This window comes from Gadus macrocephalus, chromosome 9 (genome assembly GCF_031168955.1).
Source record: "Gadus macrocephalus chromosome 9, ASM3116895v1".
Taxonomy (NCBI): Eukaryota; Metazoa; Chordata; class Actinopteri; order Gadiformes; family Gadidae; genus Gadus; species Gadus macrocephalus.
The window spans coordinates 1,298,547-1,320,427 of NC_082390.1; the positions used below are offsets into that span (position 1 = coordinate 1,298,547).

The window sequence follows — 21,881 nt, forward strand, 5'->3', positions numbered from 1 at the left end:
TTTTTTATATTGTTAACTTGGTGGACATTTAGTTTTTGGTTTGATATGCAAATATAGCGGCTGCTGCTTAGATATAATAAATGAGATGTATTATAATCTGTAAGCAATGTTTAATGATGGGCTGTAGGACAGTGTATGTCTGTAAATGGGCATTGTAAGAGAGGCCAGCAAAGTAATTATGCGAATACAGGGTCTTTATTTACAAATCTGCCTGCATGGTACAATGAAAGGAAGTGTCATGCATTATTTATCGTAAATGGCCGCAAAATATTCCCCCCCTCAGCAAACCAGGAAGGGAAAGTGTGTGTGTGTGTGTGTGTGTGTGTGTGTGTGTGTGTGTGTGTGTGTGTGTGTGTGTGTGTGTGTGTGTGTGTGTGTGTGTGTGTGTGTGTGTGTGTGTGTGTGTGTGTGTGTGTGTGTGTGTGTCAAATCGAGGGAAATGGAAATACAGCTGGCCAATTTTTTTTTTTGGTGCACTTATTTATTATTGAAGGCGCTTCCATCTCTGTTGTCCTCCCCTCCCTTTCCCCGGCAGTCCTACATGGTAGCGTTTACCATGTACCATTTGCGCACATATTGCTTCAACCCCTCCTCATTTGCATTATTCATATTAAGCAGGCCTGGGACAAAGCTCTTATCTTGCCTTGTGTGTGTGTGTGTGTGTGTCTGTGTGTCTGGTTGTGTGTGTGTGTGTGTGTGTGTGTGTGTGTGTGTGTGTGTGTGTGTGGGTGTGTCTGGTTGTGTGTGTGTGTGTGTGTGTGTGCGTGTGCGTGTGTGCGTGCGTGCGTCTGGTTGTGTCTGTGTGTGTGTGTGTGTGTGTGTGTGTGTGTGCGTGCGTGTGCGTGTGTGTGTGTGTCCTCTCAGGAGAAGCTGCTGTACCTCCCCCTGTGTGTGAGCAACAAGAAGAGGTCAGAGGACGAGACGGAGGAAGGCCTCGGAGGGCTCCCCCGGAACATCTCCTCCGTCAGCTCCCTGCTGCTCTTCAACACCACCGAGAACCTGTGAGTCGACCCCCCCCCCCCCCCCTCATCCGAAAACACCACCGAGAACCTGTGAGTCGACCCCCCCCCCCCCCCCCCCCATCCGAAAACACCACCTCATGTCGTATCTAAAGGCCCCGTCCACACGGAACCGAATTTTGGGTGAAAAACGCAAAAAGTCGTGTGCGTTTGGGCGACCGTCCAGACGGGTCCGGCGTCCTGAAACGCATCAAAAGAAAACAGTGGGGAGAAGATCGCTTTCGCCCGTTTGGACGGGGCCTAATGTCCCATGTCCTAGTCGTGTTGACCTAAGGACTTCTTCGTTTTAAAAGTTGCTTGGGAAAGAGGTGGTTTTTGCTTTGGTGTTGACCCTCATTAGGATTTTGTATGTGCCGTGGGTATAGTTATTTTCTTTTATCTTTCACTGATCTATATTATTATAATTTGTATGGTTCTTCCAGTGTCCTACGAGCCCATAGGGGCTGGGTACCTGCAAGACTAATCAGCACAATAATAGAATACACTTACCCTATGCTTCAATAGGCTGGCCAATGGTGTATAAACCACATTTTCGGTTGTGTGTGTGTGTGTGTGTGTGTGTGTGTGTGTGTGTGTGTGTGTGTGTGTGTGTGTGTGTGTGTGTGTGTGTGTCTGTGTCTGTGTCTGTGTCTGTGTCTGTGTCTGTCTGAAAGGTATAAGAAGTATGTTCTCCTGGACCCGTTGGCGGGGGCCGTGACGAAGACCCACAACGCCCTGGAGACGGAGAAAGAGGCGAAGCCCTTTGACGCTCCGCTGTCCATCACCAAGAGAGAGCAGCTGGAGCGACAGGTGCGCCGCGCTTCTGGGATCCTTCCAGATATTTATTGCTCAATGACATTACCGTGAAGGGAATAGGTGGCTGCCTTCCACCAAGAAGCTCAAGAAAAGAGAGGACTGCCCAATGGGAACTGACAAAACGCTGACAAACACCAACAGCCTTGTTCCCTCACTCCTTAATCCTTATAAAGGGAACGCTATATAGTACACAATGTTGGGAACAGGTAAGGCAGGGAATAGGGGGAATTCAGACACTTATTAGTAATTCTGCACCAAAAATCGATGGGTAGAATTTGCATGTAGTGTTTCAATAAACAAGCCGGCACGGATGTGTATTGAGGGGTACAATGTACTATTTCAGTGGGGAGGGGTGACTTTCAACAAATAGGCGTGCTGCCACTTGCCCATACCCCCTCACTCACCCCCCCCCCATTTCTAATCAAGTGTTACTGGTGCTTGAAAGTGAGGTGTCCTTGCAAATGTGTAATTTAGCTGAGTCACTAGGGGGCATTGTTGCGCTGTATCACGTGATGAGAAGCTGAGATGAATACAGCGTTTCTCCCAAGACACACTCAAAGCTTTGAGTCCGTCCTCCCCTCATGAACGCGGCAGACTACATAATTACGTGAGAACGTAATTGAAGTACCGTATTTCCGAAGGGAAAACCTTCGCTAAATGTTTCTGCTACCATTTCCCCTGAATTAGGATCTCCTTGCATTTAGATGAACCAAATCCAAAGCTTGAAGTTTTAATCTAATTATATTAATTGATAATAATAATTATTCCTATAGAGCGGCAAGAGTCACAAGGGCTTTAAACGAGATGATTGACACCGTTACCCTCGGGCGACCTGCTCCTGATTCGGTGGTGATTTGAATACCCCAATGTGGGACCGTACCTCTAACTGCCCCTACTGTCCTGTTCATCCCTGTCTCCCGGTCTCCTTCCAGCAAGCTTTTCCCCAGTTTTCCCAAATAACTTGTGACGGTCCGTGACCTTTGATCTCCCGCCAGACGGCCGAGAGCTACTTCTACGTTCCGGATCTGGGCCAGGTGCCGGAGATCGACGTGCCGTCCTACCTGCCCGACCTGCCCGGCATCGCGGACGACCTGTCGTACAGCGCCGACCTGGGGCCGGGGATCGCCCCCTCCGGCCCCACACACAGCCTCCCCCACCTGCCCTCCTTCTCCGCCCAGCCTGGTACACACACACACACACACACACACACACACACACACACACACACACACATACACATACACATACACATACAGAGAGAGAGATCCCGTTGGATCTTGCGAACGGCACCTTCTAGTCTGGATTGATATTAATGGGATTTTGTTTTGGGTTTGTTTGAACTCATTTCTATGGCCTAATGTGTGAGGCCATCCCAACGGCGAGACACCGAGGGGACTCAAAAACCCAAACCATGGCTCTTATTGGAGCGACTCCTGGTGCAGCCCCCCCCCCCCCCCTCCCGGTGCAGCCCCCCCCCCCCCCCCCCCTCCCGGTGCTGCCGGGGCCTCATGCTGATTCCTCTTCCCTTTCAGGAGCTCCGTTCCAGGCTGTGGTTCCCCCCCCTCCGCCCCCTCCTCCCCCACCCCCCCCGCCCCCTCCCTCCTCTGCTCCCGCCCCCCCGACCATCCCCGGGGCAGCCCCCCCCCCTCCCCCTCCGCCTCCCCCCCCTCCCCCTCCCCCCGCCCCACTCACGGGTGCCAGCGCCGCGGCGCAGCCTGCACCGCGCTCAGGTAACGACACACACACACACACACACACACACACACACACACACACACACACACACACACACACAGACTCTGTGCAGTATCCAGACACACGGTAGCAACAAACATAAACAAAGATAACGAATGAATTAAAAGATTAAAAGCAGATGATGGCTGAAAAAGAAGCTAACATTGTATTTGTCAACTCAAACCAACCGCTGGACCCCCCCCCCCCCCCCCCCCTCTCCTTCTCTCCACAGGGCCCGTGGCGCCCAGCGGGGGGGCGCAGCCGTCCAACGGGCGCGCCAACCTGCTGGAGTCCATCCGCAACGCCGGCGGCATCGGCAAAGCCGCGCTGCGCGACGTCAAAGACCGCAAGATGGAGAAGAGGAAGCAGAAGGAGCAGGAGCAAGGTGAGCGGACCGCCGCAGGAACGCCGTCTGCTTCCGTTAAGGGTCCCGTGGCTCGCCACCAGGCGTGGCGTGGTTAGCCCGAGGCCCCGTCCACACGGAGCCGAAACGGGCGAGAACGGTTTCGGTTTCGTTTTTATGCATTTCAGGAATATCTCCGTAAAGACGGATTAATTGCGAAGCCGCATCGAGCCGGGGAAGAACGGTGTAGTACATAATCAAGGCGCTGGTTCTCAACGGAAAAATGTGGAGCGCATTGAGCCTGCGCTCATACAGCCTGCGCGCTGTATACAAACATTCAGTCACGAGGAGATTCAACCTTTTACATTGAGCAGAAATACTTTTTAATGTATCAAGGGGCTTTATTTAAAGCTGCAAAAAGAATACAAATAAAATAATGAATAAAAAAATGCAAGGCAACTCGGACGTCGCCCAGCTGGCGGGGGGGCTAACGACGTCATCGTTTGCGTTTCAGGCGTCCCCACGAATCCTAACACGAAACCACCCTCGGACATGGTTTCAGAAATGTGCGGTTTCGGACTTAAGACTTAAGACTTACGCGGTTTCACCAAAAAATCGGCTCCGTGTGGACGGGGCCTTACAAGCCGTTTTGAAAATCTTATGACACCACAGGTGGGCGTGTCCACCTAGATGTGTGCTGGATAGATCGGTCTACCAGCCTACCCAGTGGACTGCAGCAAACGACGCTCATCTACCCGTCACACATCTAGGTGGACACACCCACGTGTGATGTCATAAGGGGCAGATTTTCCAAACGGCTTGTGACGGCTAATTACACTCACACCTGGTGGCACGCCATGGGACCTTTAACGTCGTCTAGCGTGCCACGCCTCCTTTTGCACCGCGGCAGAAAATAAACGGGCGCCGCAAACCGAACGACAACGCTCACGGCAGCCCCGGGGGCGCACTCTCCCGTGGAAAACGGCGTGCGATGTTGTGATGTCATCGGGCTAGGCCCCGCCACGGCCCCGTGACCTTTGTTCTCCAAATGGCAGCTTCATTAAGGAGCTGGTCGGGCGGCAGTCTGGGTTTTTAACGTCTGACCTTCTACTGACAGTGTACTCCTTCCATTACCGTCGGCTGGCTTATTTATTCATTTTCTGAGTGCGGGGGAGTCGGCCGGGGACCGGCTACAGGCGGGCTGTGATTATGCAGCCCGCTACACTAGGAGGTCAGGAGGAGACTGACAATCCCTACTGTGTGTGTGTGTGTGTGTGTGTGTGTGTGTGTGTGTGTGTGTCAGTAGGAGCAGCAGCCGGTGGAGGAGACTTCATGTCTGATCTCTTCAACAAGCTGTCCATGCGCAGGAAAGGTGAGCGTCTCCTTGGGGTAATAAACCGGCCAGTAAGAGCGGTGTGTGTGTGTGTTTGTGTGTGGACCAGCTGTGAAGAAGCAACACATTCTCTCCCCCCCCCCCCCCCCCAGGTATATCCGGTAAGGGTCCGGCCGGCGGAGAGGCGGTCAATTCATCTCTCGGCCCCAGCGGGGCATTCGCTCGAATGTCTGATGTCATACCCCCACTTCCCGCCCCTCAGCCAATCCAAGAGGACGATGAGGACTGGGAGGCATAGCCGTGATGGACAGCGTCCACCAGCCAATCCCAGAGGACGATGAGGGCTGGGAGGCGTGGCCGTGATGGACAGCGTCCACCAGCCAATCCCAGAGGACGATGAGGGCTGGGAGGCGTGGCCGTGGTGGACGGCGTCCTATCAGCGTTCACTGACTGACTAGCTCCCGGTGTAACGGACTAGAGATCCGCCGGCAGATGTAGATAGAGTTGTGGTCTCGGAGGGAATAGAGATTAATGACTGAAATGCCTTTTCGTTCCGATGCCTATTTCGGTGTACATTGTTGTGATGGTGAACAGTGAAACTTAACAGTGCTAAGTTACATCCCATGGCAATGGAAACAGTCACGGATGAGTGACGGTGTAATGGAGATAATTGTATAAAAAGTGGTATATTTCCATAAGAGATTTATTGAAATGCAGTAAAACACATTTTCCATTGAATAAAGTGATTTTAAATATTTTTGTAATGAAGTAATTTGATATTGAACATATTTATATTTCATATTCATCTTTATACAGTTTTGCATAAAATAACATACCTGCCCCATTAAATACACTAGTAGCCGTTAACATCAACTCATGGGCACGAAAACATGCACATAATTAAATTAGAAGATTATAAAAAGATAGAACAACAAAAGCATACAATGACAATACACCTACAGAGCGATATATCGGCGTCTGAGGGCTGCCTTGAGTCCAAAACTACACAGCCTGCTGTTTCTTCTTTTCCACGAAGAACTAAAGGAGCAAAGGAAGAACACAAATGAGCGGACGGCTTGGTTCAGGTGTCAGAACAGCCCATCTGAACAGGGATCAGAATAATGGTGTGTTCCAGATGCCTCGGACACCAGCCTTCCTAGTTGCAAGTGGGGAAATCTCCCAACTTTCCTGCGTCATTTCCCAGAGGCACGCCCCCTTTTGGTCGGGAGTTCAGTGATGACGCTCTCAGTGTTTCCCACAGAAATTTTGGAGACTATGGGAGGGGGGGGGGGGTGCATGTCCGGGGGGGGGCTGTCGGCCGGCTGTCAGTCGCAGGCAGACAGCCGAACTTCGTGCTCTCATGCAATCCCAATGAGAGCGACACGAACTTCGTCTGAGCAAAAAAAATAAAAATAATAATAATAATAATTCATGTGCACGCAGAGACTATGGCGGCCGAAATTAGACTATGGCGGGTCGCCATAGTCTCGTCAATGTGTGGGAAACACTGCGCTCTCAACAAAAATGGCTGCGCCTGTAAGATTTATTTTCTGCGTATTTGTACCACGTTGGTCATTTTAATGTTGATTTTAAAGGCTCTTACACACTTGATGACATTGCTACTTTATTACGGTCACCAATTTATGCATTGCACGGTCTTGCTGTGCGTGCAATACAATGTAAAGTTGTGTTTGATTTTGAGCTGGTTTGCTAAAGAGGCTAATGTAGCTAACAATAAACAACGACTAGCCAATTTCATGAAAAACAATCCCAAAGACGAACGGGAACGCTATAAGTGCTCCGAGACCGGAAAATTACGTCACAGGTGCAACTCGGAAGGCTGGCGTCCGAGGAGTCTGGATCACCCCATTAGATCGACGAGGGCGTTGGTCGCTCACCTTCCGCAGGGCGGCGAACGCCGTCCCGAAGGAGGCGTGCACCTGCGTCTGGCTCCGGATCCACTCGGGGAGTTTGGCGACGGTGGCGGGCCGAGAGTATCTCCTGTCGCAGAGCACGATGGACGAGTAGTCGCCACGGTGACGGATCGCTCGTCCTTTAAGAGACAGATCGGAGGGGAAACACGTCAGCGCCACCTACTGCCGGACTGGGACCACGGCGCTGGTTCTGGTGGAGGCCTGGTGCTCACCGATGGACTGGTTGACGGCCCTCATGCAGAGGTTCTCTATCAGGGCCTGGCCCGGGCTCCGGCCTGCCGTGTGGGGCTGAGAGGGGGACGGGGATTCAGATTCACAAAGCTTCATCGTCTGTCGTAACAGAAAATCATCTTTGAGGCTCGAACAAACCGAACAATGTGCTGATAGGCAGTCATACAACATTGATTTCTGAGAGCACACATAGTGTGTATAGATCTTAAAACAAGTATAAATATTAAAAACTGTAAAAATAAACAAGATAAAAGCTGTGGATATGTGTAAAGTGCGTCAGGGTTAATTTGTCCATTGTGTATTTAAGCTGTTTATTGCCATGGGTATGACAATGGAACCACCAAATCCTGATCTAATATTCACACATGGTGAGGACCAAGGTTTTCAAAAGTAATCCACTGGGATTTTGGGTCAGGGATTGGATCAAATCTTGGAAATGGGTTTTTCAAAGAAGAGGGATTCCGAAATAAAATCCGATCATGGAATCCAACTTTACATTTGATCTGGATCAAACCTGCCCTTTGGGTTTTTCAAAACATTGAACTCGGTTTGGGATCTATTTGATCCAAAAAACAGGATTATCCTGCTCACATTGGAAGGGTGGATTCAGTTGGTTATCCTGAAATTTTGCATTTGGATCACAGTGATCAAATCCAAAGTTCCTTTAAAAACTGGCATAAACTAAGATGGATCAGGTGATCCTGGATGGCAAAACATGGGATTCCCAAACCCGGATCAATTTGATCCAGATGAAATTGTTTGAAAAACTGGGCCCAGACAATTGAGGCTTTAGACGAAGGGTGGGGGGGGGTCTACCAGATGCTTGTCCAGGTAAGCCATCTTCTCCTGAAGCTCTGGAGACTTGATGTTGGGATACGGCATTCCCACCATCACCACACACCTGTCAGGACCCGAAGAACAGCAGCACAGTCCAGCTGTTACTGTACACACACACACACACACACACACACACACACACACACACACACACACACACCTGCCCAGGTCATCAGAGAAGTTGATGCCCTCGCTCATCTTCCCTCCGACGACAGAGAAGAGCAGAGCTCCCGTGAGTGCCCCGCCGTCCGCGGCACAGCGCTACGCACACGCACACGTACACGTACACGCGCACACACACACACACACACACACACACAAGAAGAAGGTGAGGAGGGTAAGGAGCTCTGACATTACATCTAAAAAATAAAAGGACAATATACAGGAGGGTGGAAGAGAGAGACACAGAGATATAAAGAGAGAGGGACGGAGAGGGGGGTGGAAGAGAGAGAGACACAGAGATATAAAGAGAGAGAGACGGAGAGGGGGGTGGAAGAGAGAGAGACACAGAGATATAAAGAGAGAGACGGAGAGGGGGATGGAAGAGAGAGAGACACAGAGATATAAAGAGAGAGGGACGGAGAGGGGGGTGGAAGAGAGAGAGACACAGAGATATAAAGAGAGAGGGACGGAGAGGGGGATGGAAGAGAGAGAGACACAGAGATATAAAGAGAGGGACGGAGAGGGGGATGGAAGAGAGAGAGACACAGAGATATAAAGAGAGAGGGACGGAGAGGGGGGTGGAAGAGAGAGAGAGACACAGAGATATAAAGAGAGAGGGACGGAGAGGGGGGTGGAAGAGAGACACAGAGATATAAAGAGAGAGGGACGGAGAGGGGGATGGAAGAGAGAGAGACACAGAGATATAAAGAGAGAGACGGAGAGGGGGGTGGAAGAGAGAGAGACACAGAGATATAAAGAGAGAGGGACGGAGAGGGGGATGGAAGAGAGAGAGACACAGAGATATAAAGAGAGAGACGGAGAGGGGGGTGGAAGAGAGAGAGACACAGAGATATAAAGAGAGAGGGACGGAGAGGGGGATGAGATCAAAACAGACAAAACAAAATGCCAGTTAGAGAGAGATTAAAAAAAGATGGACCTCTGGACTCTCTGGACAGCAGAGAGAAGGTGAAAGAAAGACAGAGACGATGAGGGAGGAGAGGAGAGAGTCTGGGGGTCAGAGGGGGGGGGGGGGTTCTCAGAAGTACTTTGAAAGAGTGACGATGGGGAGAAGGGAGAAGTGTGTGTGTGTGTGTGTGTGTGTGTGTGTGTGTGTGTGTGTGTGTGTGTGTGTGTGTGTGTGTGTGTGTGTGTGTGTGTGTGTGTGTGTGTGTGTGTGTGTGTGTGTGTGTGTGTGTGTGTGTGTGTGTGTGTGTGTGTGTGTGTGTGTGTGTGTGTGTGTGTGTGTGTGTGTGTGTGTGTGTGTGTGTGTGTACCTGAATGCAGCGGGAGAATTCCCCCAGAACTTGCTCCACCTGGTTTGCCTTCTTGGGCTCCTGGAAAATCTGAAAAGAGATGGTTTTTATTGTTTCTTAAATCGGTACAATTGGCAACACTCATGGCACACAAGCCCCGTCAATGTGCTGTAATTCAATTTTATTTTGCAAATGAAAATTATTTTCCTATCTATCCAGACAAAAAACTATTATGGGTTTGAAAGCACATTTCCAACGCCACTTCTGTGACCAAGCATCATAAATTGTACTCGAATAAACATATCAGCATACCCCTGCCTACAGCCACACAGACCTCAGAATAGACAAATCCCTGCGCAGGTCATTTGGTCTTCTGGGCCAAAGGACGTGCACGACAGAGACCATCATTCCACACACCTTTTTCTTGGCAGCCAGACGTGCCAGGGCTCCGCTGGAGTCCCAGTGGGCAAGCGTCCTCCGGGAGTACTCATAAGAGGGGAAGAAGCAGACCACGCCACCTGGAACCACGGTGCACAGGTTGAAGAGCACCCGGCCTGTCTCGTCCATCTGTCGACAGGCCACATGCAAAGGGCTTTCATTTGGGAGGAGAAGAAGAGACGCACTTGGGAAAAACTATGCGGACTTTCTTTTTGAAATTGTCTTATACAATAATGTCTCGGTTTAGTGAGGTTACCTTCAGGGTTTAGTGGGGTAACCTTCAGGGTTTGGTGAGGTTAGGGTCAGGGTTTGGTGGGGTTAGGGTCAGGGTTTAGTGAGGTTACTGTCAGGGTTTAGTGAGGTTACTGTCAGGGTTTAGTGAGGTTACTGTCAGGGTTTAGTGAGGTTACTGTCAGGGTTTAGTGAGGTTACTGTCAGGGTTTAGTGAGGTTACTGTCAGGGTTTAGTGAGGTTACTGTCAGGGTTTAGTGAGGTTACTGTCAGGGTTTAGTGAGGTTAAGGTCAGGGTTTAGTGAGGTTACTGTCAGGGTTTAGTGAGGTTACTGTCAGGGTTTAGTGAGGTTACTGTCAGGGTTTGGTGAGGTTAAGGTCAGGGTTTGGTGAGGTTAGGCTCTAGTATTCTAGCTGCGGCGGTTCCGTTCTGAGCGGTGTGTGAGCGTTACCATGCGGGGGGTGTCTCTGTTCTGGAAGGTGAACTCCAGCTCCTGTCCCGACGGCCCGCTGCTCATCACCAGAGGCAGGATGTTCCCGGGGGGGATGACGTGGCCTGCAGGCCGAAGGAGACCACAGAGCAGGAAGCATCACGGACACGGAGGACCGGACTCCACTGGTCTCTCACAATAATACCGGATTGATTGACACTGCCGGGTACGCACATCAACCGAGGAAGGATCAATACCTATACACTCTCCTAAGGTTTATTCCTCCCCTGATATCCTGTCTTTTTCACATCCGTTCCGTCTATGTATTGATTGATTGACACAACCTTCCGAGTACACCCATCAACCGCTGAAGCATCGACACACATGCACCCCCCTAGATTTATTCCCGGCTCCAATATCCTGCTCTGGTTGGCCGCCCGTCACAGAACCGAAGCACGACTCTAATTAAACTCCGACGCGGACTCCTCTGCACACATACATAAAACATAAACGAAGACAAATGTAGAACCTAAAAGAAGGCGATGTCTCGGGCTGAGATGAGAGGGCGCTCACCGCAGGAGAACTCTGTGATGCGCTCCGGCGCCACCCCCGCAGAAAACAGCAGCTCCTGCTTGAAGTCAGACACCTGCCAGCCGTCCCGAAGGGGGGTGAGGGGGAGAAGGGACGCAGCTCATTGACTGACACAGTGATATTTAGGGAGGAAGAGGAGGAGGAGGAGGAGGAGGAGGAAGAAGGGACGCAGCTCATTGACTGACAGTGATATTTAGGGAGGAAGAGGAGGAGGAGGAGGAGGAGGAAGAAGGGACAATGCTCATTGACTGAGACACATTGTTATTTAGGAGGAGGAGGAGGAGGAGGAGGAGGAGGAGGAGGAGGAGGAAGAAGGGACAATGCTCATTGACTGAGACACAGTGTTATTTAGGGAGGAGGAGGAGGAGGAGGAGGAGGAGGAGGAGGAGGAGGAGGAAGAAGGGACAATGCTCATTGACTGAGACACAGTGTTATTTAGGGAGGAGGAGGAGGAGGAGGAAGAGGAGGAGGAGGAGGAGGAGGAGGGTGAAGAAGGGACGCTGCTCATTGACTGAGACACAGTGTTATTTAGGGAGGAAGAGGAGGAGGAGGAGGAGGAAGAAGGGACAATGCTCATTGACTGAGACAGTGTTATTTAGGGAGGAGGAGGAGGAGGAGGAGGAGGAGGAGGAAGAAGGGACAATGCTCATTGACTGAGACAGTGTTATTTAGGGAGGAGGAGGAGGAGGAGGAGGAGGAGGGACCTTACGGGCTGCATGGTTCCTCCAGCTATGATGACAGCGCGACACTCTGTTAGCACCTGGGCGAAGTGGACCGCTGGATTCAGAAGCAGGAACTTGACCGAGCTCTCTGACAGCGTTCCTGGACATGCCAAACAATTATAGAAAACATTGAAATAAATGCGCGAAAAATATACCTTGGGAGGATGGATTTAACCTATAATAAAGGTTAAATTATATATAATTTAACCTTTATACAATTCTGCATGTATTTCACTTTTTCATTTGTCAGGGTTTTTGGTACTTCATCACCCACTCTCAGGTTTTACTTGCGCCTCCACATACGATCTAAGCCTCTGTATTACAGTGATGAGCCGACTGAACCAACCCCCCCATGGGCACCTTGTCTGTGGACCACCACCCTTCCATCCTTGTTGCTGTTGGTGAGAGCCATGAGGAAGCCCTCCACCTGCATCATGGGAGAGACGGCCAGCACACGCTCTGCCTCTGCTGGACCCTGCTGGTCGCCCGTGGGTACTGCAGCAACAAATACCACACGCATTATTTTTCACAGAGCTACATGCCCTTGGCTCTGACAACTGTGATAACTGCTACAAAACAAAAACATAACGGTTATTCAAAATGTCAAGGTAAAGACAAGGGCAATACTTAAAAAGGTAGAGCGTATTAAATTTGCCAAAAAGCCTATTACCTGCTTTTCACGCATAATAATAATAAAAAATGTTATGAAGGCTACAGTCAGTTCCCTGTAGTGAATTGAAATGAGGTTATTCCAGCTGACAAAATCACTTCATGGTTCTTATTAAGAAAACCGAAGTAAATTCTGTGATGTGGCCTAGCCTGCCCTCGCCCGGTCCTACCAGACTCTCGTTCTTCATTCCGTTTGCTCACAGAGAGTCTGGCCACTCTCCTTTGACAAACGTTAACTCACTTGAAGGCGGGTGTCTGTTGGAGTTTAAAACGATTGGATCGGCCCGGTGCCACTCTGGATCTGCCGTAACCAATCGATAACGTTTGACTCCCACTCTAAACTAGCGCACGACCTCAACGTCGTTGTTCTCAGCCACTCCCTTTGTTTGTTGATTGGACAGCCCACAGAAACCCTGCGAATAGACCACAGATCCAGACCTAGTACTGAAGGGAAATTAACATTTAGCGGAAGTACGTAGGCGGGCGGAGCCAGGCTAATCCTGCCCTAGACCAGATACTGATGTACTACCACACTGACCCGATGTGGTTCAGCCTGCCCTAGACTAGACACTGATGTACTACCACACTGACCCGATGTGGTTCAGCCTGCCCTAGACCAGATACTGATGTACTACCACACTGACCCGATGTGGTTCAGCCTGCCCTAGACCAGATACTGATGTACTACCACACTGACCCGATGTGGTTCAGCCTGCCCTAGACCAGATACTGATGTACTACCACACTGACCCGATGTGGTTCAGCCTGCCCTAGACTAGACACTGATGTACTACCACACTGACCCGATGTGGTTCAGCCTGCCCTAGACCAGATACTGATGTACTACCACACTGACCCGATGTGGTTCAGCCTGCCCTAGACCAGATACTGATGTACTACCACACTGACCCGATGTGGTTCAGCCTGCCCTAGACCAGATACTGATGTACTACCATAGTATCAGGGGTCACCAACCTTTTTGAACCTGAGAGCTACTTCATGGGTACCGAGTCATACGAAGGGCACCCAGTTTGATACACTTCTGAAATAACAAATTTGCTCAGTTTGCCTTTAATTATGTATTATTATTAATGATTAATGATATGCCTCTATGTGAAGACACTGATCACGTTAATGATTTCCCACAATAATTATCAACAATGACTTAAAAAAGGTGTGAAAGAGTCGTTCCAGGATGAGCTGTGCTATGTTTAGAGCCGGCCTGCGGGCGCCTCATGCGGTGCAGGCGGGCGGCCTGGGGCCCGCGGGGCGCTGTGTGGGTGACCCCCGCACCGCACTGACCCGATGGGCCCGCGGGCGCCGTGTGGGTGATCCCTGCACCACACTGACCCGATGGGGCCACGGTGTGTGGGTGACCCCCGCACCACACTGACCCGATGGGGCCGCGGGCGCCGTGTGGGTGACCCCTGCACCACACTGACCCGATGGGGCCGCGGGCGCCGTGTGGGTGACCCCCGCACCGCACTGACCCGATGGGGCCGCGGGGCGCCGTGTGGGTGACCCCTGCACCACACTGACCCGATGGGGCCGCGGGCGCCGTGTGGGTGACCCCCGCACCGCACTGACCCGATGGGGCCGCGGGGCGCCGTGTGGGTGACCCCCGCACCACACTGACCCGATGGGGCCACGGTGTGTGGGTGACCCCCGCACCACACTGACCCGATGGGGCCACGGTGTGTGGGTGACCCCTGCACCACACTGACCCGATGGGGCCACGGTGTGTGGGTGACCCCCGCACCGCACTGACCCGATGGGGCCACGGTGTGTGGGTGACCCCCGCACCACACTGACCCGATGGGGCCACGGGGCGCTGTGTTGGTGACCCCCGCACCGCACTGACCCGATGGGGCCACGGTGTGTGGGTGACCCCCGCACCACACTGACCCGATGGGGCCACGGGGCGCTGTGTTGGTGACCCCCGCACCACACTGACCCGATGGGGCCACGGGGCGCTGTGTTGGTGACCCCCGCACCACACTGACCCGATGGGGCCGGGGGGCCCTTCTGCAGCGCCTGGAGGTAGCGGCTGAGACCCTCGGTGCGGCGGTTCTCCTTGTTCAGGCCGCCGGGCGTCTGGGGGCCGGGCGTCTGGGGGCGGGGCGTCACCCCGGAGCCGGCGTACTTCTCCACGAAGCCACAGAGCTGTGGGAGGACGGGGGCACCGTTCACAACACAGTAGCAGTCTCCTGGAACACTGGTGTGTGTGTGTGTGTGTGTGTGTGTGTGTGTGTGTGTGTGTGTGTGTGTGTGTGTGTGTGTGTGTGTGTGTGTGTGTGTGTGTGTGTGTGTGTGTGTGTGTGTGTGTGTGTGTGTGTGTCTTACTTTTCTGCAGATCATGCTCTTCTCGAAGTACCTCTGCAACTTTATTGAAAAGATAATCAAATTTTAGACCCCCATAAAGCCCAAGTGGACCTGATATATATGGCCATAATAAACGTGGTGTTACTTAATGAATGGAATATGAGGGTACCTTGAACAGGTTGATGTTGTCTATCTGGGCCTTGAACAGGAAGTCGTTAATGGTCAGCAGTTGCGTTCCTGGTGAGAGGGATCATGTCGTTAGTTACCGGGGAGATATCCAAACCGTGCAGGAGCGTGATTGGCTGAGAGGCCCGGGGTGGGGGAGGCGTCCGGCTCACCTGGCTGGGTGGTCTGGCTCTGGGGGTTCTGACCCACCTTACCTGCAAGGCATCCAGCAAGAACCATTCAGCAAGCGCCACAGCCAAAAAACATCAACAACAACAACAACAACAACAACAACAACAACAACAACAACAACACGACTCACCTCCGAGCACCTGAACCAGCCCTTCAAGAACAAACAGAATCTGCCTGATGTACATCAGGTTCTTGGCCTTTAATCGGCTCCTGAAAACCATGCAGCAGGTCAAGACTCAGCAGGACATTCACACTGAATAGTACTGCAGTGTGTGTGTGTGTGTGTGTGTGTGTGTGTGTGTGTGTGTGTGTGTGTGTGTGTGTGTGTGTGTGTGTGTGTGTGTGTGTGTGTGTGTGTGTGTGTGTGTGTGTGTGTGTGTGTGTGACTCACTTATAGCGCTCAGAGTACTGCCTGAGCTGGGAGAAGGCGCGACAAAACTGAGGAAAAAAAAAAAAAAAAAAAGGGAAATTAGTTACTGTAATATTCGGACTTAATGCAAACATGCCAATCATGTGAGAGAGAGAGCGTGTGAGTGAGTACCTGGGCCCCTGTGAGCTCTACGCTGTGTACACAGGAGAGGGTGTCGCTGAGGTTGTGGGCTTCATCTATGATGAGGATCTGGATTCAACATGCAAATAGAAGTTGGTTTCGGTTGAACAAAAGCCTTACAAAAGGACGTACTATAATAATATTAGCCATCAGCCTCACTGGACACATAGGAGCCACTGTTAACATTGGGATGCTATCATAATGATGTAAACAGTGGAAGGGGGTAGGGATTATCCATTTAGACCCATGGTTATTTGTATATGTAAATCCATGAGAAGATACTCTTGTCCCACCTGTCCCTTGAGCTGGATCCCAGAGGCTCTCCTGGTGGCAGCGTGGAGGACCATCTGATAGGGCAGCACCACGAGCTGGCCCAGCCCAGACCGACCGCAGAGTGACCCGTGAGAATCACTCCACTCATTCACGTACAATTATTTATTTATTTTACATTTATAAAAATATTTTATACTTTTAAGAAACGTTCCTCTTAGACTATATTAAAGAGGACATATCATACCACCAGGTGTGAGTGTGATTAGCCATTACAAGCAGGTTTGAAAATGTGCCCCTTCTGACATCACAAGTGGGCGTGTCCACCTAGATGTGTGCTGATAGATCAGTCTACCAGCCTACCCAGTGGACCGTAGCAAACGTTGCTCAACTAACCGTCACACATCTAGGTGGACACGCCCGCCAGTGATGTCATAATGCTGCACATTTTGAAAACGGCTTGTAGCGGCTAATCACACTCACACCTGGTGGTATGATATGTCCCCTTTAATGTGAGAAGCGTCAGAAAAAAATGTTACTCAATCTACTCAATCTTACTCAATCTATAGAAAAAAATAAGATAAACACCACAAAGAAAGAAAGAAAAAAAATGATTTTCTTGCAAGGAATTGAGGATAGAAAATAAATGTGTGTCTTAAACTCAGTGCTCCTTCCGCAAATGTGAACCACTCGGACTCCCCGTCCTATCAGGACGTCAACACAGACCACCAATCAGCGAGCCATGCCGGGGCTCACCTGGGACGGGGGGACGGCGAGGCGCGTGGCGTAGTACGGACAGGCGTGGGTCTTACGGCCCAGGGTGACCAGCTGCTCGATGTCGCTGACGGCGCCCAGCACCTCGTCGCGGAGGGTCTGCAGCGCCGTGGCGCCCATGAACGGGCACACGGCCTTGGCCGGACCCCGCTTGCGCTTGGCCCCTTCCTCCGGCGGCGGCTTCTCTGCAGGAGGAAAGTCAATCCAATCAGAAACACCGTTTAAAAGAGGTGAACTAGGCCCCCCGTCCACACGGATCGGCTTAGCTCAGGAGGTAGAGCAGTTGTCTTATAACCGAAAGGTTGCTAGTTCGATCCCCGGCTCCTCCTAGCCGAGTGTCGAGGTGTCCCTGAGCGAGACACCCTAACTGCTCCTGACCAGCTGGCTGTCGCCTGGCATGGTTGACTCCGCCGTCGGTGTGTCAATGTGTGTATCAACCCATGTACGTCGCTTTGGATAAAAGTGTCTCCTAAATGCCGTAATTTGAACCAGTTTTTGGGTGAAAACGCATCCGTCGTGTGCGTTTGGGGCGACCGTCCACACGGATCTGGCGTTTTCGGTGCCCGAAAAACACTTTTCTGAGACCAGGTCGGAGGGTGGGTAAGATATAAACGGACCTATGCGTTTTCGCGTTCGGATTCGTGTGGACGCCTGAAACGCAAACGATGACGTCATCGCCAACCCCACCAGCTGGGCGACGTCCGAGTTGCGTTGAATATTATAAAAAATACAGCCCCTTGGTAAATTTTTTTACTAACTGTACATTAAAAAGTATTTCTGCTCAATCTAAAAGGTTTAACAACTGCTCTCTCCTCCTCGACTGAATGTTTGTACACAGCGCGCAGGCTGGATAGACACAGGCTTGATGCGCCCCTTTTTTGTGGAGAACCAGCGCCTTGAATATGTACTACAGCGTTCTTCCCCAGCTCGATGTGTTTTCGCAATGAGTCCGTCTTTACGGAGATATTCCTGAAACGCATCAAAGGAAAGCGTGGGGAGAAGATCGCTTTCGCCCGTGTGGACGGGGCGCAAACCCTGATGCGGTCAGAACGAGGTCAAACCCTGATGCGGTCAGAACGAGGTCAAAATTAGACTAAGATGAAACATTCTCATGGTTCCAATTAAATTGAAGAACCACGGTTGAATAGTAAAATGTAATATCTAAGTAACTATTCCTCTGTGTCCCAAGGGACCCTCATAATACCAATGGGTCACCGACTTCCCGTCTTACACCTTAGTAGATAAGAGAAGAAAGGTTCCTGCTGTTCAGCCTAACAATGGATGAATACATTCAAACATAATGAGGTTTCATGAATGCAGACGTGTCTACTATATATGGTAAAGAAGGTGTGAGCGGCTGTATGATGATCACCTAAGGAGGGTTCCCCCTGAATGCTAAACAAGACTGAATGTTTTCAGGGACTGCCGAGCATGCAGTGCATAACACGCTGAGGTATCTGGGGAACGGCACAACGTCATTTGGTCTCTCTTCACCATGTTTGTTCTTCTGCATCTCCATGCAGCGGTCGTTGATGCGTTGGATGCTGCCCAGGCGACGCACATCCTCGTTAATGCAAAGATTCTACAGGAAACAGACCATAATGTTAGCCCTGGTTCAAGGAGTCAGACTCCCATAGCCTTAACTGGCACCGGACTATCAGGCAGAAAATGGCTGCAGTTCTCTACGGTTTCCCTGCCGACTGTTGAAGATGATGATGCCCTAGTTATCAGTTACTAGATACCTAGTTATCTCAACAGTTACTGACCAACCACCTCTTCTGCTTGACTAGCACCATAAGCTAATGGAAATTGCGCAGCATTTCCCATTCGCTAATGAGTTAGATACAGCGTCACTGTGCATTTACTTTGATAGCAGACTAGCCTACGGTCATGGGTGGAATCTAAAACTCATCCAAAACTCTCTGATAACTTCATTTGACACATCCTTAATTCGTGCTTTGTTTTGTCTAGACAACCCTGAATGGAGGGATCCCTCTTCCTGTTCCTTCTCACGGTCTCTTTCCTCTGGGCGGGGGGGGGCTTAGTGTTATCATGCAATGTGGACCTGTGTAACTTGGGGCTCTACAAATAAACTTGAATTAACCATGACTTATTCTTATTCATACAATATATTGATTAGTCAACTATGAAAATAATCGTTATCTGCAGCCCTTTTCATCATCATTGGGTTGTATGTATGTCAGTGAGTGAGTGAGTGTGTGTGTGTGGGCATATGTGCGTGTGTGGCGTGCATGTGCCTTCCTGTAGGTTCCTTCTGCCATCCTTGCACTCAATAATCAAACTCTCTTGTCAGCAACCAGAAACCCTTTTATTTTTTTATGTGTCTGCATGTCTTGAGTCTTGTGTTGTGCATTATATTATTATGCCTAGTGTACAGTGTCTATCTACTGTGTTCGAATGTGGTCTGTGTGAATGGATTCCCTCTCTGAGGACGATAAGACACCACCCATCTACCGATGTACCACCCTTCTTCTCATGTGTCCGTGTGTACGCAGGAGTCTTATGTTGTTCACCTGCCGTGAGCCGAGAGTTACGAGGCGGACGTCCTGGCAGAACGCGCTCTTCTGCACCTCGTGCACAAACTGGGCCAGCTGGGAGTGGGTCCGACTGCAGTAGTAAATCTGACAGGCAGCAGAACACGCTCGGGTGTTACACAACATTCATACGCAACACAAACACATGACTGGATTCGAGCTCAGTGTGACGCACACACACACACACACACACACACCTTCGTCACATGTTCTTCAACCAAGTCATCATCTTCATCGTCAGCTCCGCCACAGAATCTGTGTTGGGAATAGGAATGGGAATTCTTTACATCCTTTCCTTCTTTGCCCTCCCAGCGGTCTGTTGTTAGGGAGTGAGGACGGAGGCGGCGTGTACGTACTTGCTCTTGGTCTTGGAGTCGTCATCACTCTCATACTCGGCCACAATGAGCTCCTCTTCCTCCGCGTCTCCCAAAGCCTCCTCTTCCTCGCCGCCTTTACTGAGCTGCAGCAGCTTCAGCGCCTCGTCCTCCTCACTGCTCTGTTCATGGGCACACACACACACACACACACACACACACACACACACACACACACACACACACACACACACACACACACACACACACACACACACACACACACAAGGTTTTTGTTGCATGAAAGGTGCATGTGTTCCTAAACATGTGTTTTGTGCACAAATCAACTTATTTGAAATCGCCCTTGTGTTTTTAGAGAATGTTTGGATTTATTATATTTATTTTGATCTCATCTACTATGCACCTGACCACCACTTCATTTTTTTGCTGCACTATTTTAGCCATGCTGATTTTCATAGGGTGCGCCGAATGTATTCAGGCTCAAATGCAAGTGACTTTGACTCAAATGTGAATGAGTTTGTGTAAATGTGTGTTTTGAAATTTAACAAATATAACATAGAATACACTTGCAGGCCAGCACAATTCTTGACTATCAGTTTCCTAGGATGGCATTAGACAGCAGAGTCGCTTACCTTTCTTTTGAATGCATATTTTAGCTGAGCGTTGTGTCTTATCATTTCTAGCCGTTCCTCGCGCTTCTTCCGTTTAATCTCGTCCTCCTAAATAGTCACAGAACAACAATTCCCCAAATGCTCCCATTAAGCGACAGTTAATCTGATAATACGTCAAACATATTAGACAGATTCAATCAGCTACACCCAACCTCACCTTTATCTTGGAAACGAGTTCACGCTCTGATTTCTTCTGAACAAAGTCAGTGATCCAGTCGGGGTCTGCTGAGGAGTTTTGAGAAGAGGCAGAGGAGGAGGTGGTGGGAGCAGAAAGTACCGCTTCTCCCTCCTGCAGGAGATCAGCTGTCTCCTGTCTCTTCCTTTCTTCAAAGTCCTTTAGCCAAGTAAGGGCTCCACATATCAGGCTGAGAGATTTGCCCTAAGAGAGAGAGAGAGAGAGAGAGAGAGAGAGAGAGAGAGAGAGAGAGAGAGAGAGAGAGAGAGAGAGAGAGAGAGAATACGTGGTGGCATTGTAATCGGGTTAATGTTGGTTGCTCATCTTCGTCTATCTAAAACGATATCTCACTTTCATCAGACATAGCGTACCGTTCCCGTGGGACTCTCAAAGATGCCAACTTTGCTGTCCTCCAACGCGCCATACAAAGCTTTCATGAACTGCTCCTGAATGGGGTAGGGCTGGTAAGGAAATGGAAATTCGGGGATCTCGTTGGCCATGCTAGTACCTGTACAACGAGAGGTGTGCTCCTGGATGACACACATAGAAAAGGGTGAGGTAATCTAGTTATTCAAATGGTAGGTCATCACAAGTAAATGGCATCAAAATCTCCTTAGCTTCCAAATCTAGCCAAATTACAACAATAGAGATGCACAAGTGTTATTTATTACCATACATATATACGGCAAAAAAACATGAAATGCAAGCAGCTAATCTGATCATAGACATAAATCGACCATACAAGTATCGGGTACTAAAAACGAGGTTTATCTATTCATCTAGTGAAGTCCAGAATCATACCGTACCTGTTGTCAAGTTCTCTAAACTATTGACGATAAGGATTATTTGGAAATATACCTCTCCACCTATACATTCACTCGGGTACAATATAGTATATGACAACATGAGTCTTTCAATAAACGCGCCAACATACTCCAAGGGACATAGAATCTGACCAATGGCAAGGGAGGTAATTCATAGGGTGCGCGTTTAATTTTAAGGAGTCGCCCAGTAAGCGGGGCATATTCCCTTGTGACCCATTTGGTCTAAAACAGCTGAACCTATTATACAAAACGCCTGATTGGATGATTAAAATTAATACATTCAAACCACCACGGATGTTCTTTTCATTTAACTATTTCATGCATG

The 21,881-nt window shown here is 50.1% G+C and overlaps 3 protein-coding genes across 4 annotated transcripts; 2 read left to right on the plus strand and 1 right to left on the minus strand.

The window, feature by feature from the left end:
* Positions 1-6: 6 nt before the first annotated feature.
* On the plus strand, positions 7-3,121 carry LOC132463983 (uncharacterized). The gene is made up of 3 exons (XM_060060124.1): positions 7-1,001; positions 1,673-1,808; positions 2,810-3,121. Exons 1-3 carry the CDS (start codon positions 136-138, stop codon positions 3,119-3,121), a joined length of 1,314 nt encoding a protein of 437 aa, XP_059916107.1. The 5' UTR covers positions 7-135.
* A 50-nt stretch (positions 3,122-3,171) lies between these two features.
* On the plus strand, positions 3,172-5,981 carry LOC132463984 (WASH complex subunit 1-like). Its single transcript, XM_060060125.1, has 4 exons — positions 3,172-3,544; positions 3,781-3,933; positions 5,198-5,263; positions 5,377-5,981. Exons 1-4 carry the CDS (start codon positions 3,172-3,174, stop codon positions 5,520-5,522), a joined length of 738 nt encoding a protein of 245 aa, XP_059916108.1. The 3' UTR covers positions 5,523-5,981.
* Positions 5,784-21,687, minus strand: ddx11 (DEAD/H (Asp-Glu-Ala-Asp/His) box helicase 11). Of its 2 annotated transcripts, none has more exons than XM_060060121.1 (28): positions 21,539-21,687; positions 21,104-21,240; positions 20,715-20,936; positions 20,519-20,605; positions 19,908-20,047; positions 19,749-19,806; positions 19,531-19,638; positions 18,491-18,578; positions 16,979-17,181; positions 16,246-16,320; positions 15,944-16,021; positions 15,794-15,840; positions 15,533-15,612; positions 15,384-15,425; positions 15,215-15,282; positions 15,067-15,105; positions 14,727-14,886; positions 12,415-12,549; positions 12,042-12,154; positions 11,315-11,387; positions 10,763-10,866; positions 10,059-10,208; positions 9,663-9,731; positions 8,387-8,487; positions 8,206-8,290; positions 7,371-7,446; positions 7,123-7,277; positions 5,784-6,262 (listed from the first exon to the last, which is right to left on the minus strand). In XM_060060121.1, exons 1-28 carry the CDS (start codon positions 21,636-21,638, stop codon positions 6,227-6,229), a joined length of 2,829 nt encoding a protein of 942 aa, XP_059916104.1. In that variant the 5' UTR covers positions 21,639-21,687; the 3' UTR covers positions 5,784-6,226. The 2 variants fall into 2 exon arrangements, with proteins under 2 accessions (XP_059916104.1, XP_059916105.1); XM_060060122.1 differs by having other exon boundaries at positions 21,104-21,262; positions 21,539-21,681.
* Positions 21,688-21,881: the final 194 nt, after the last annotated feature.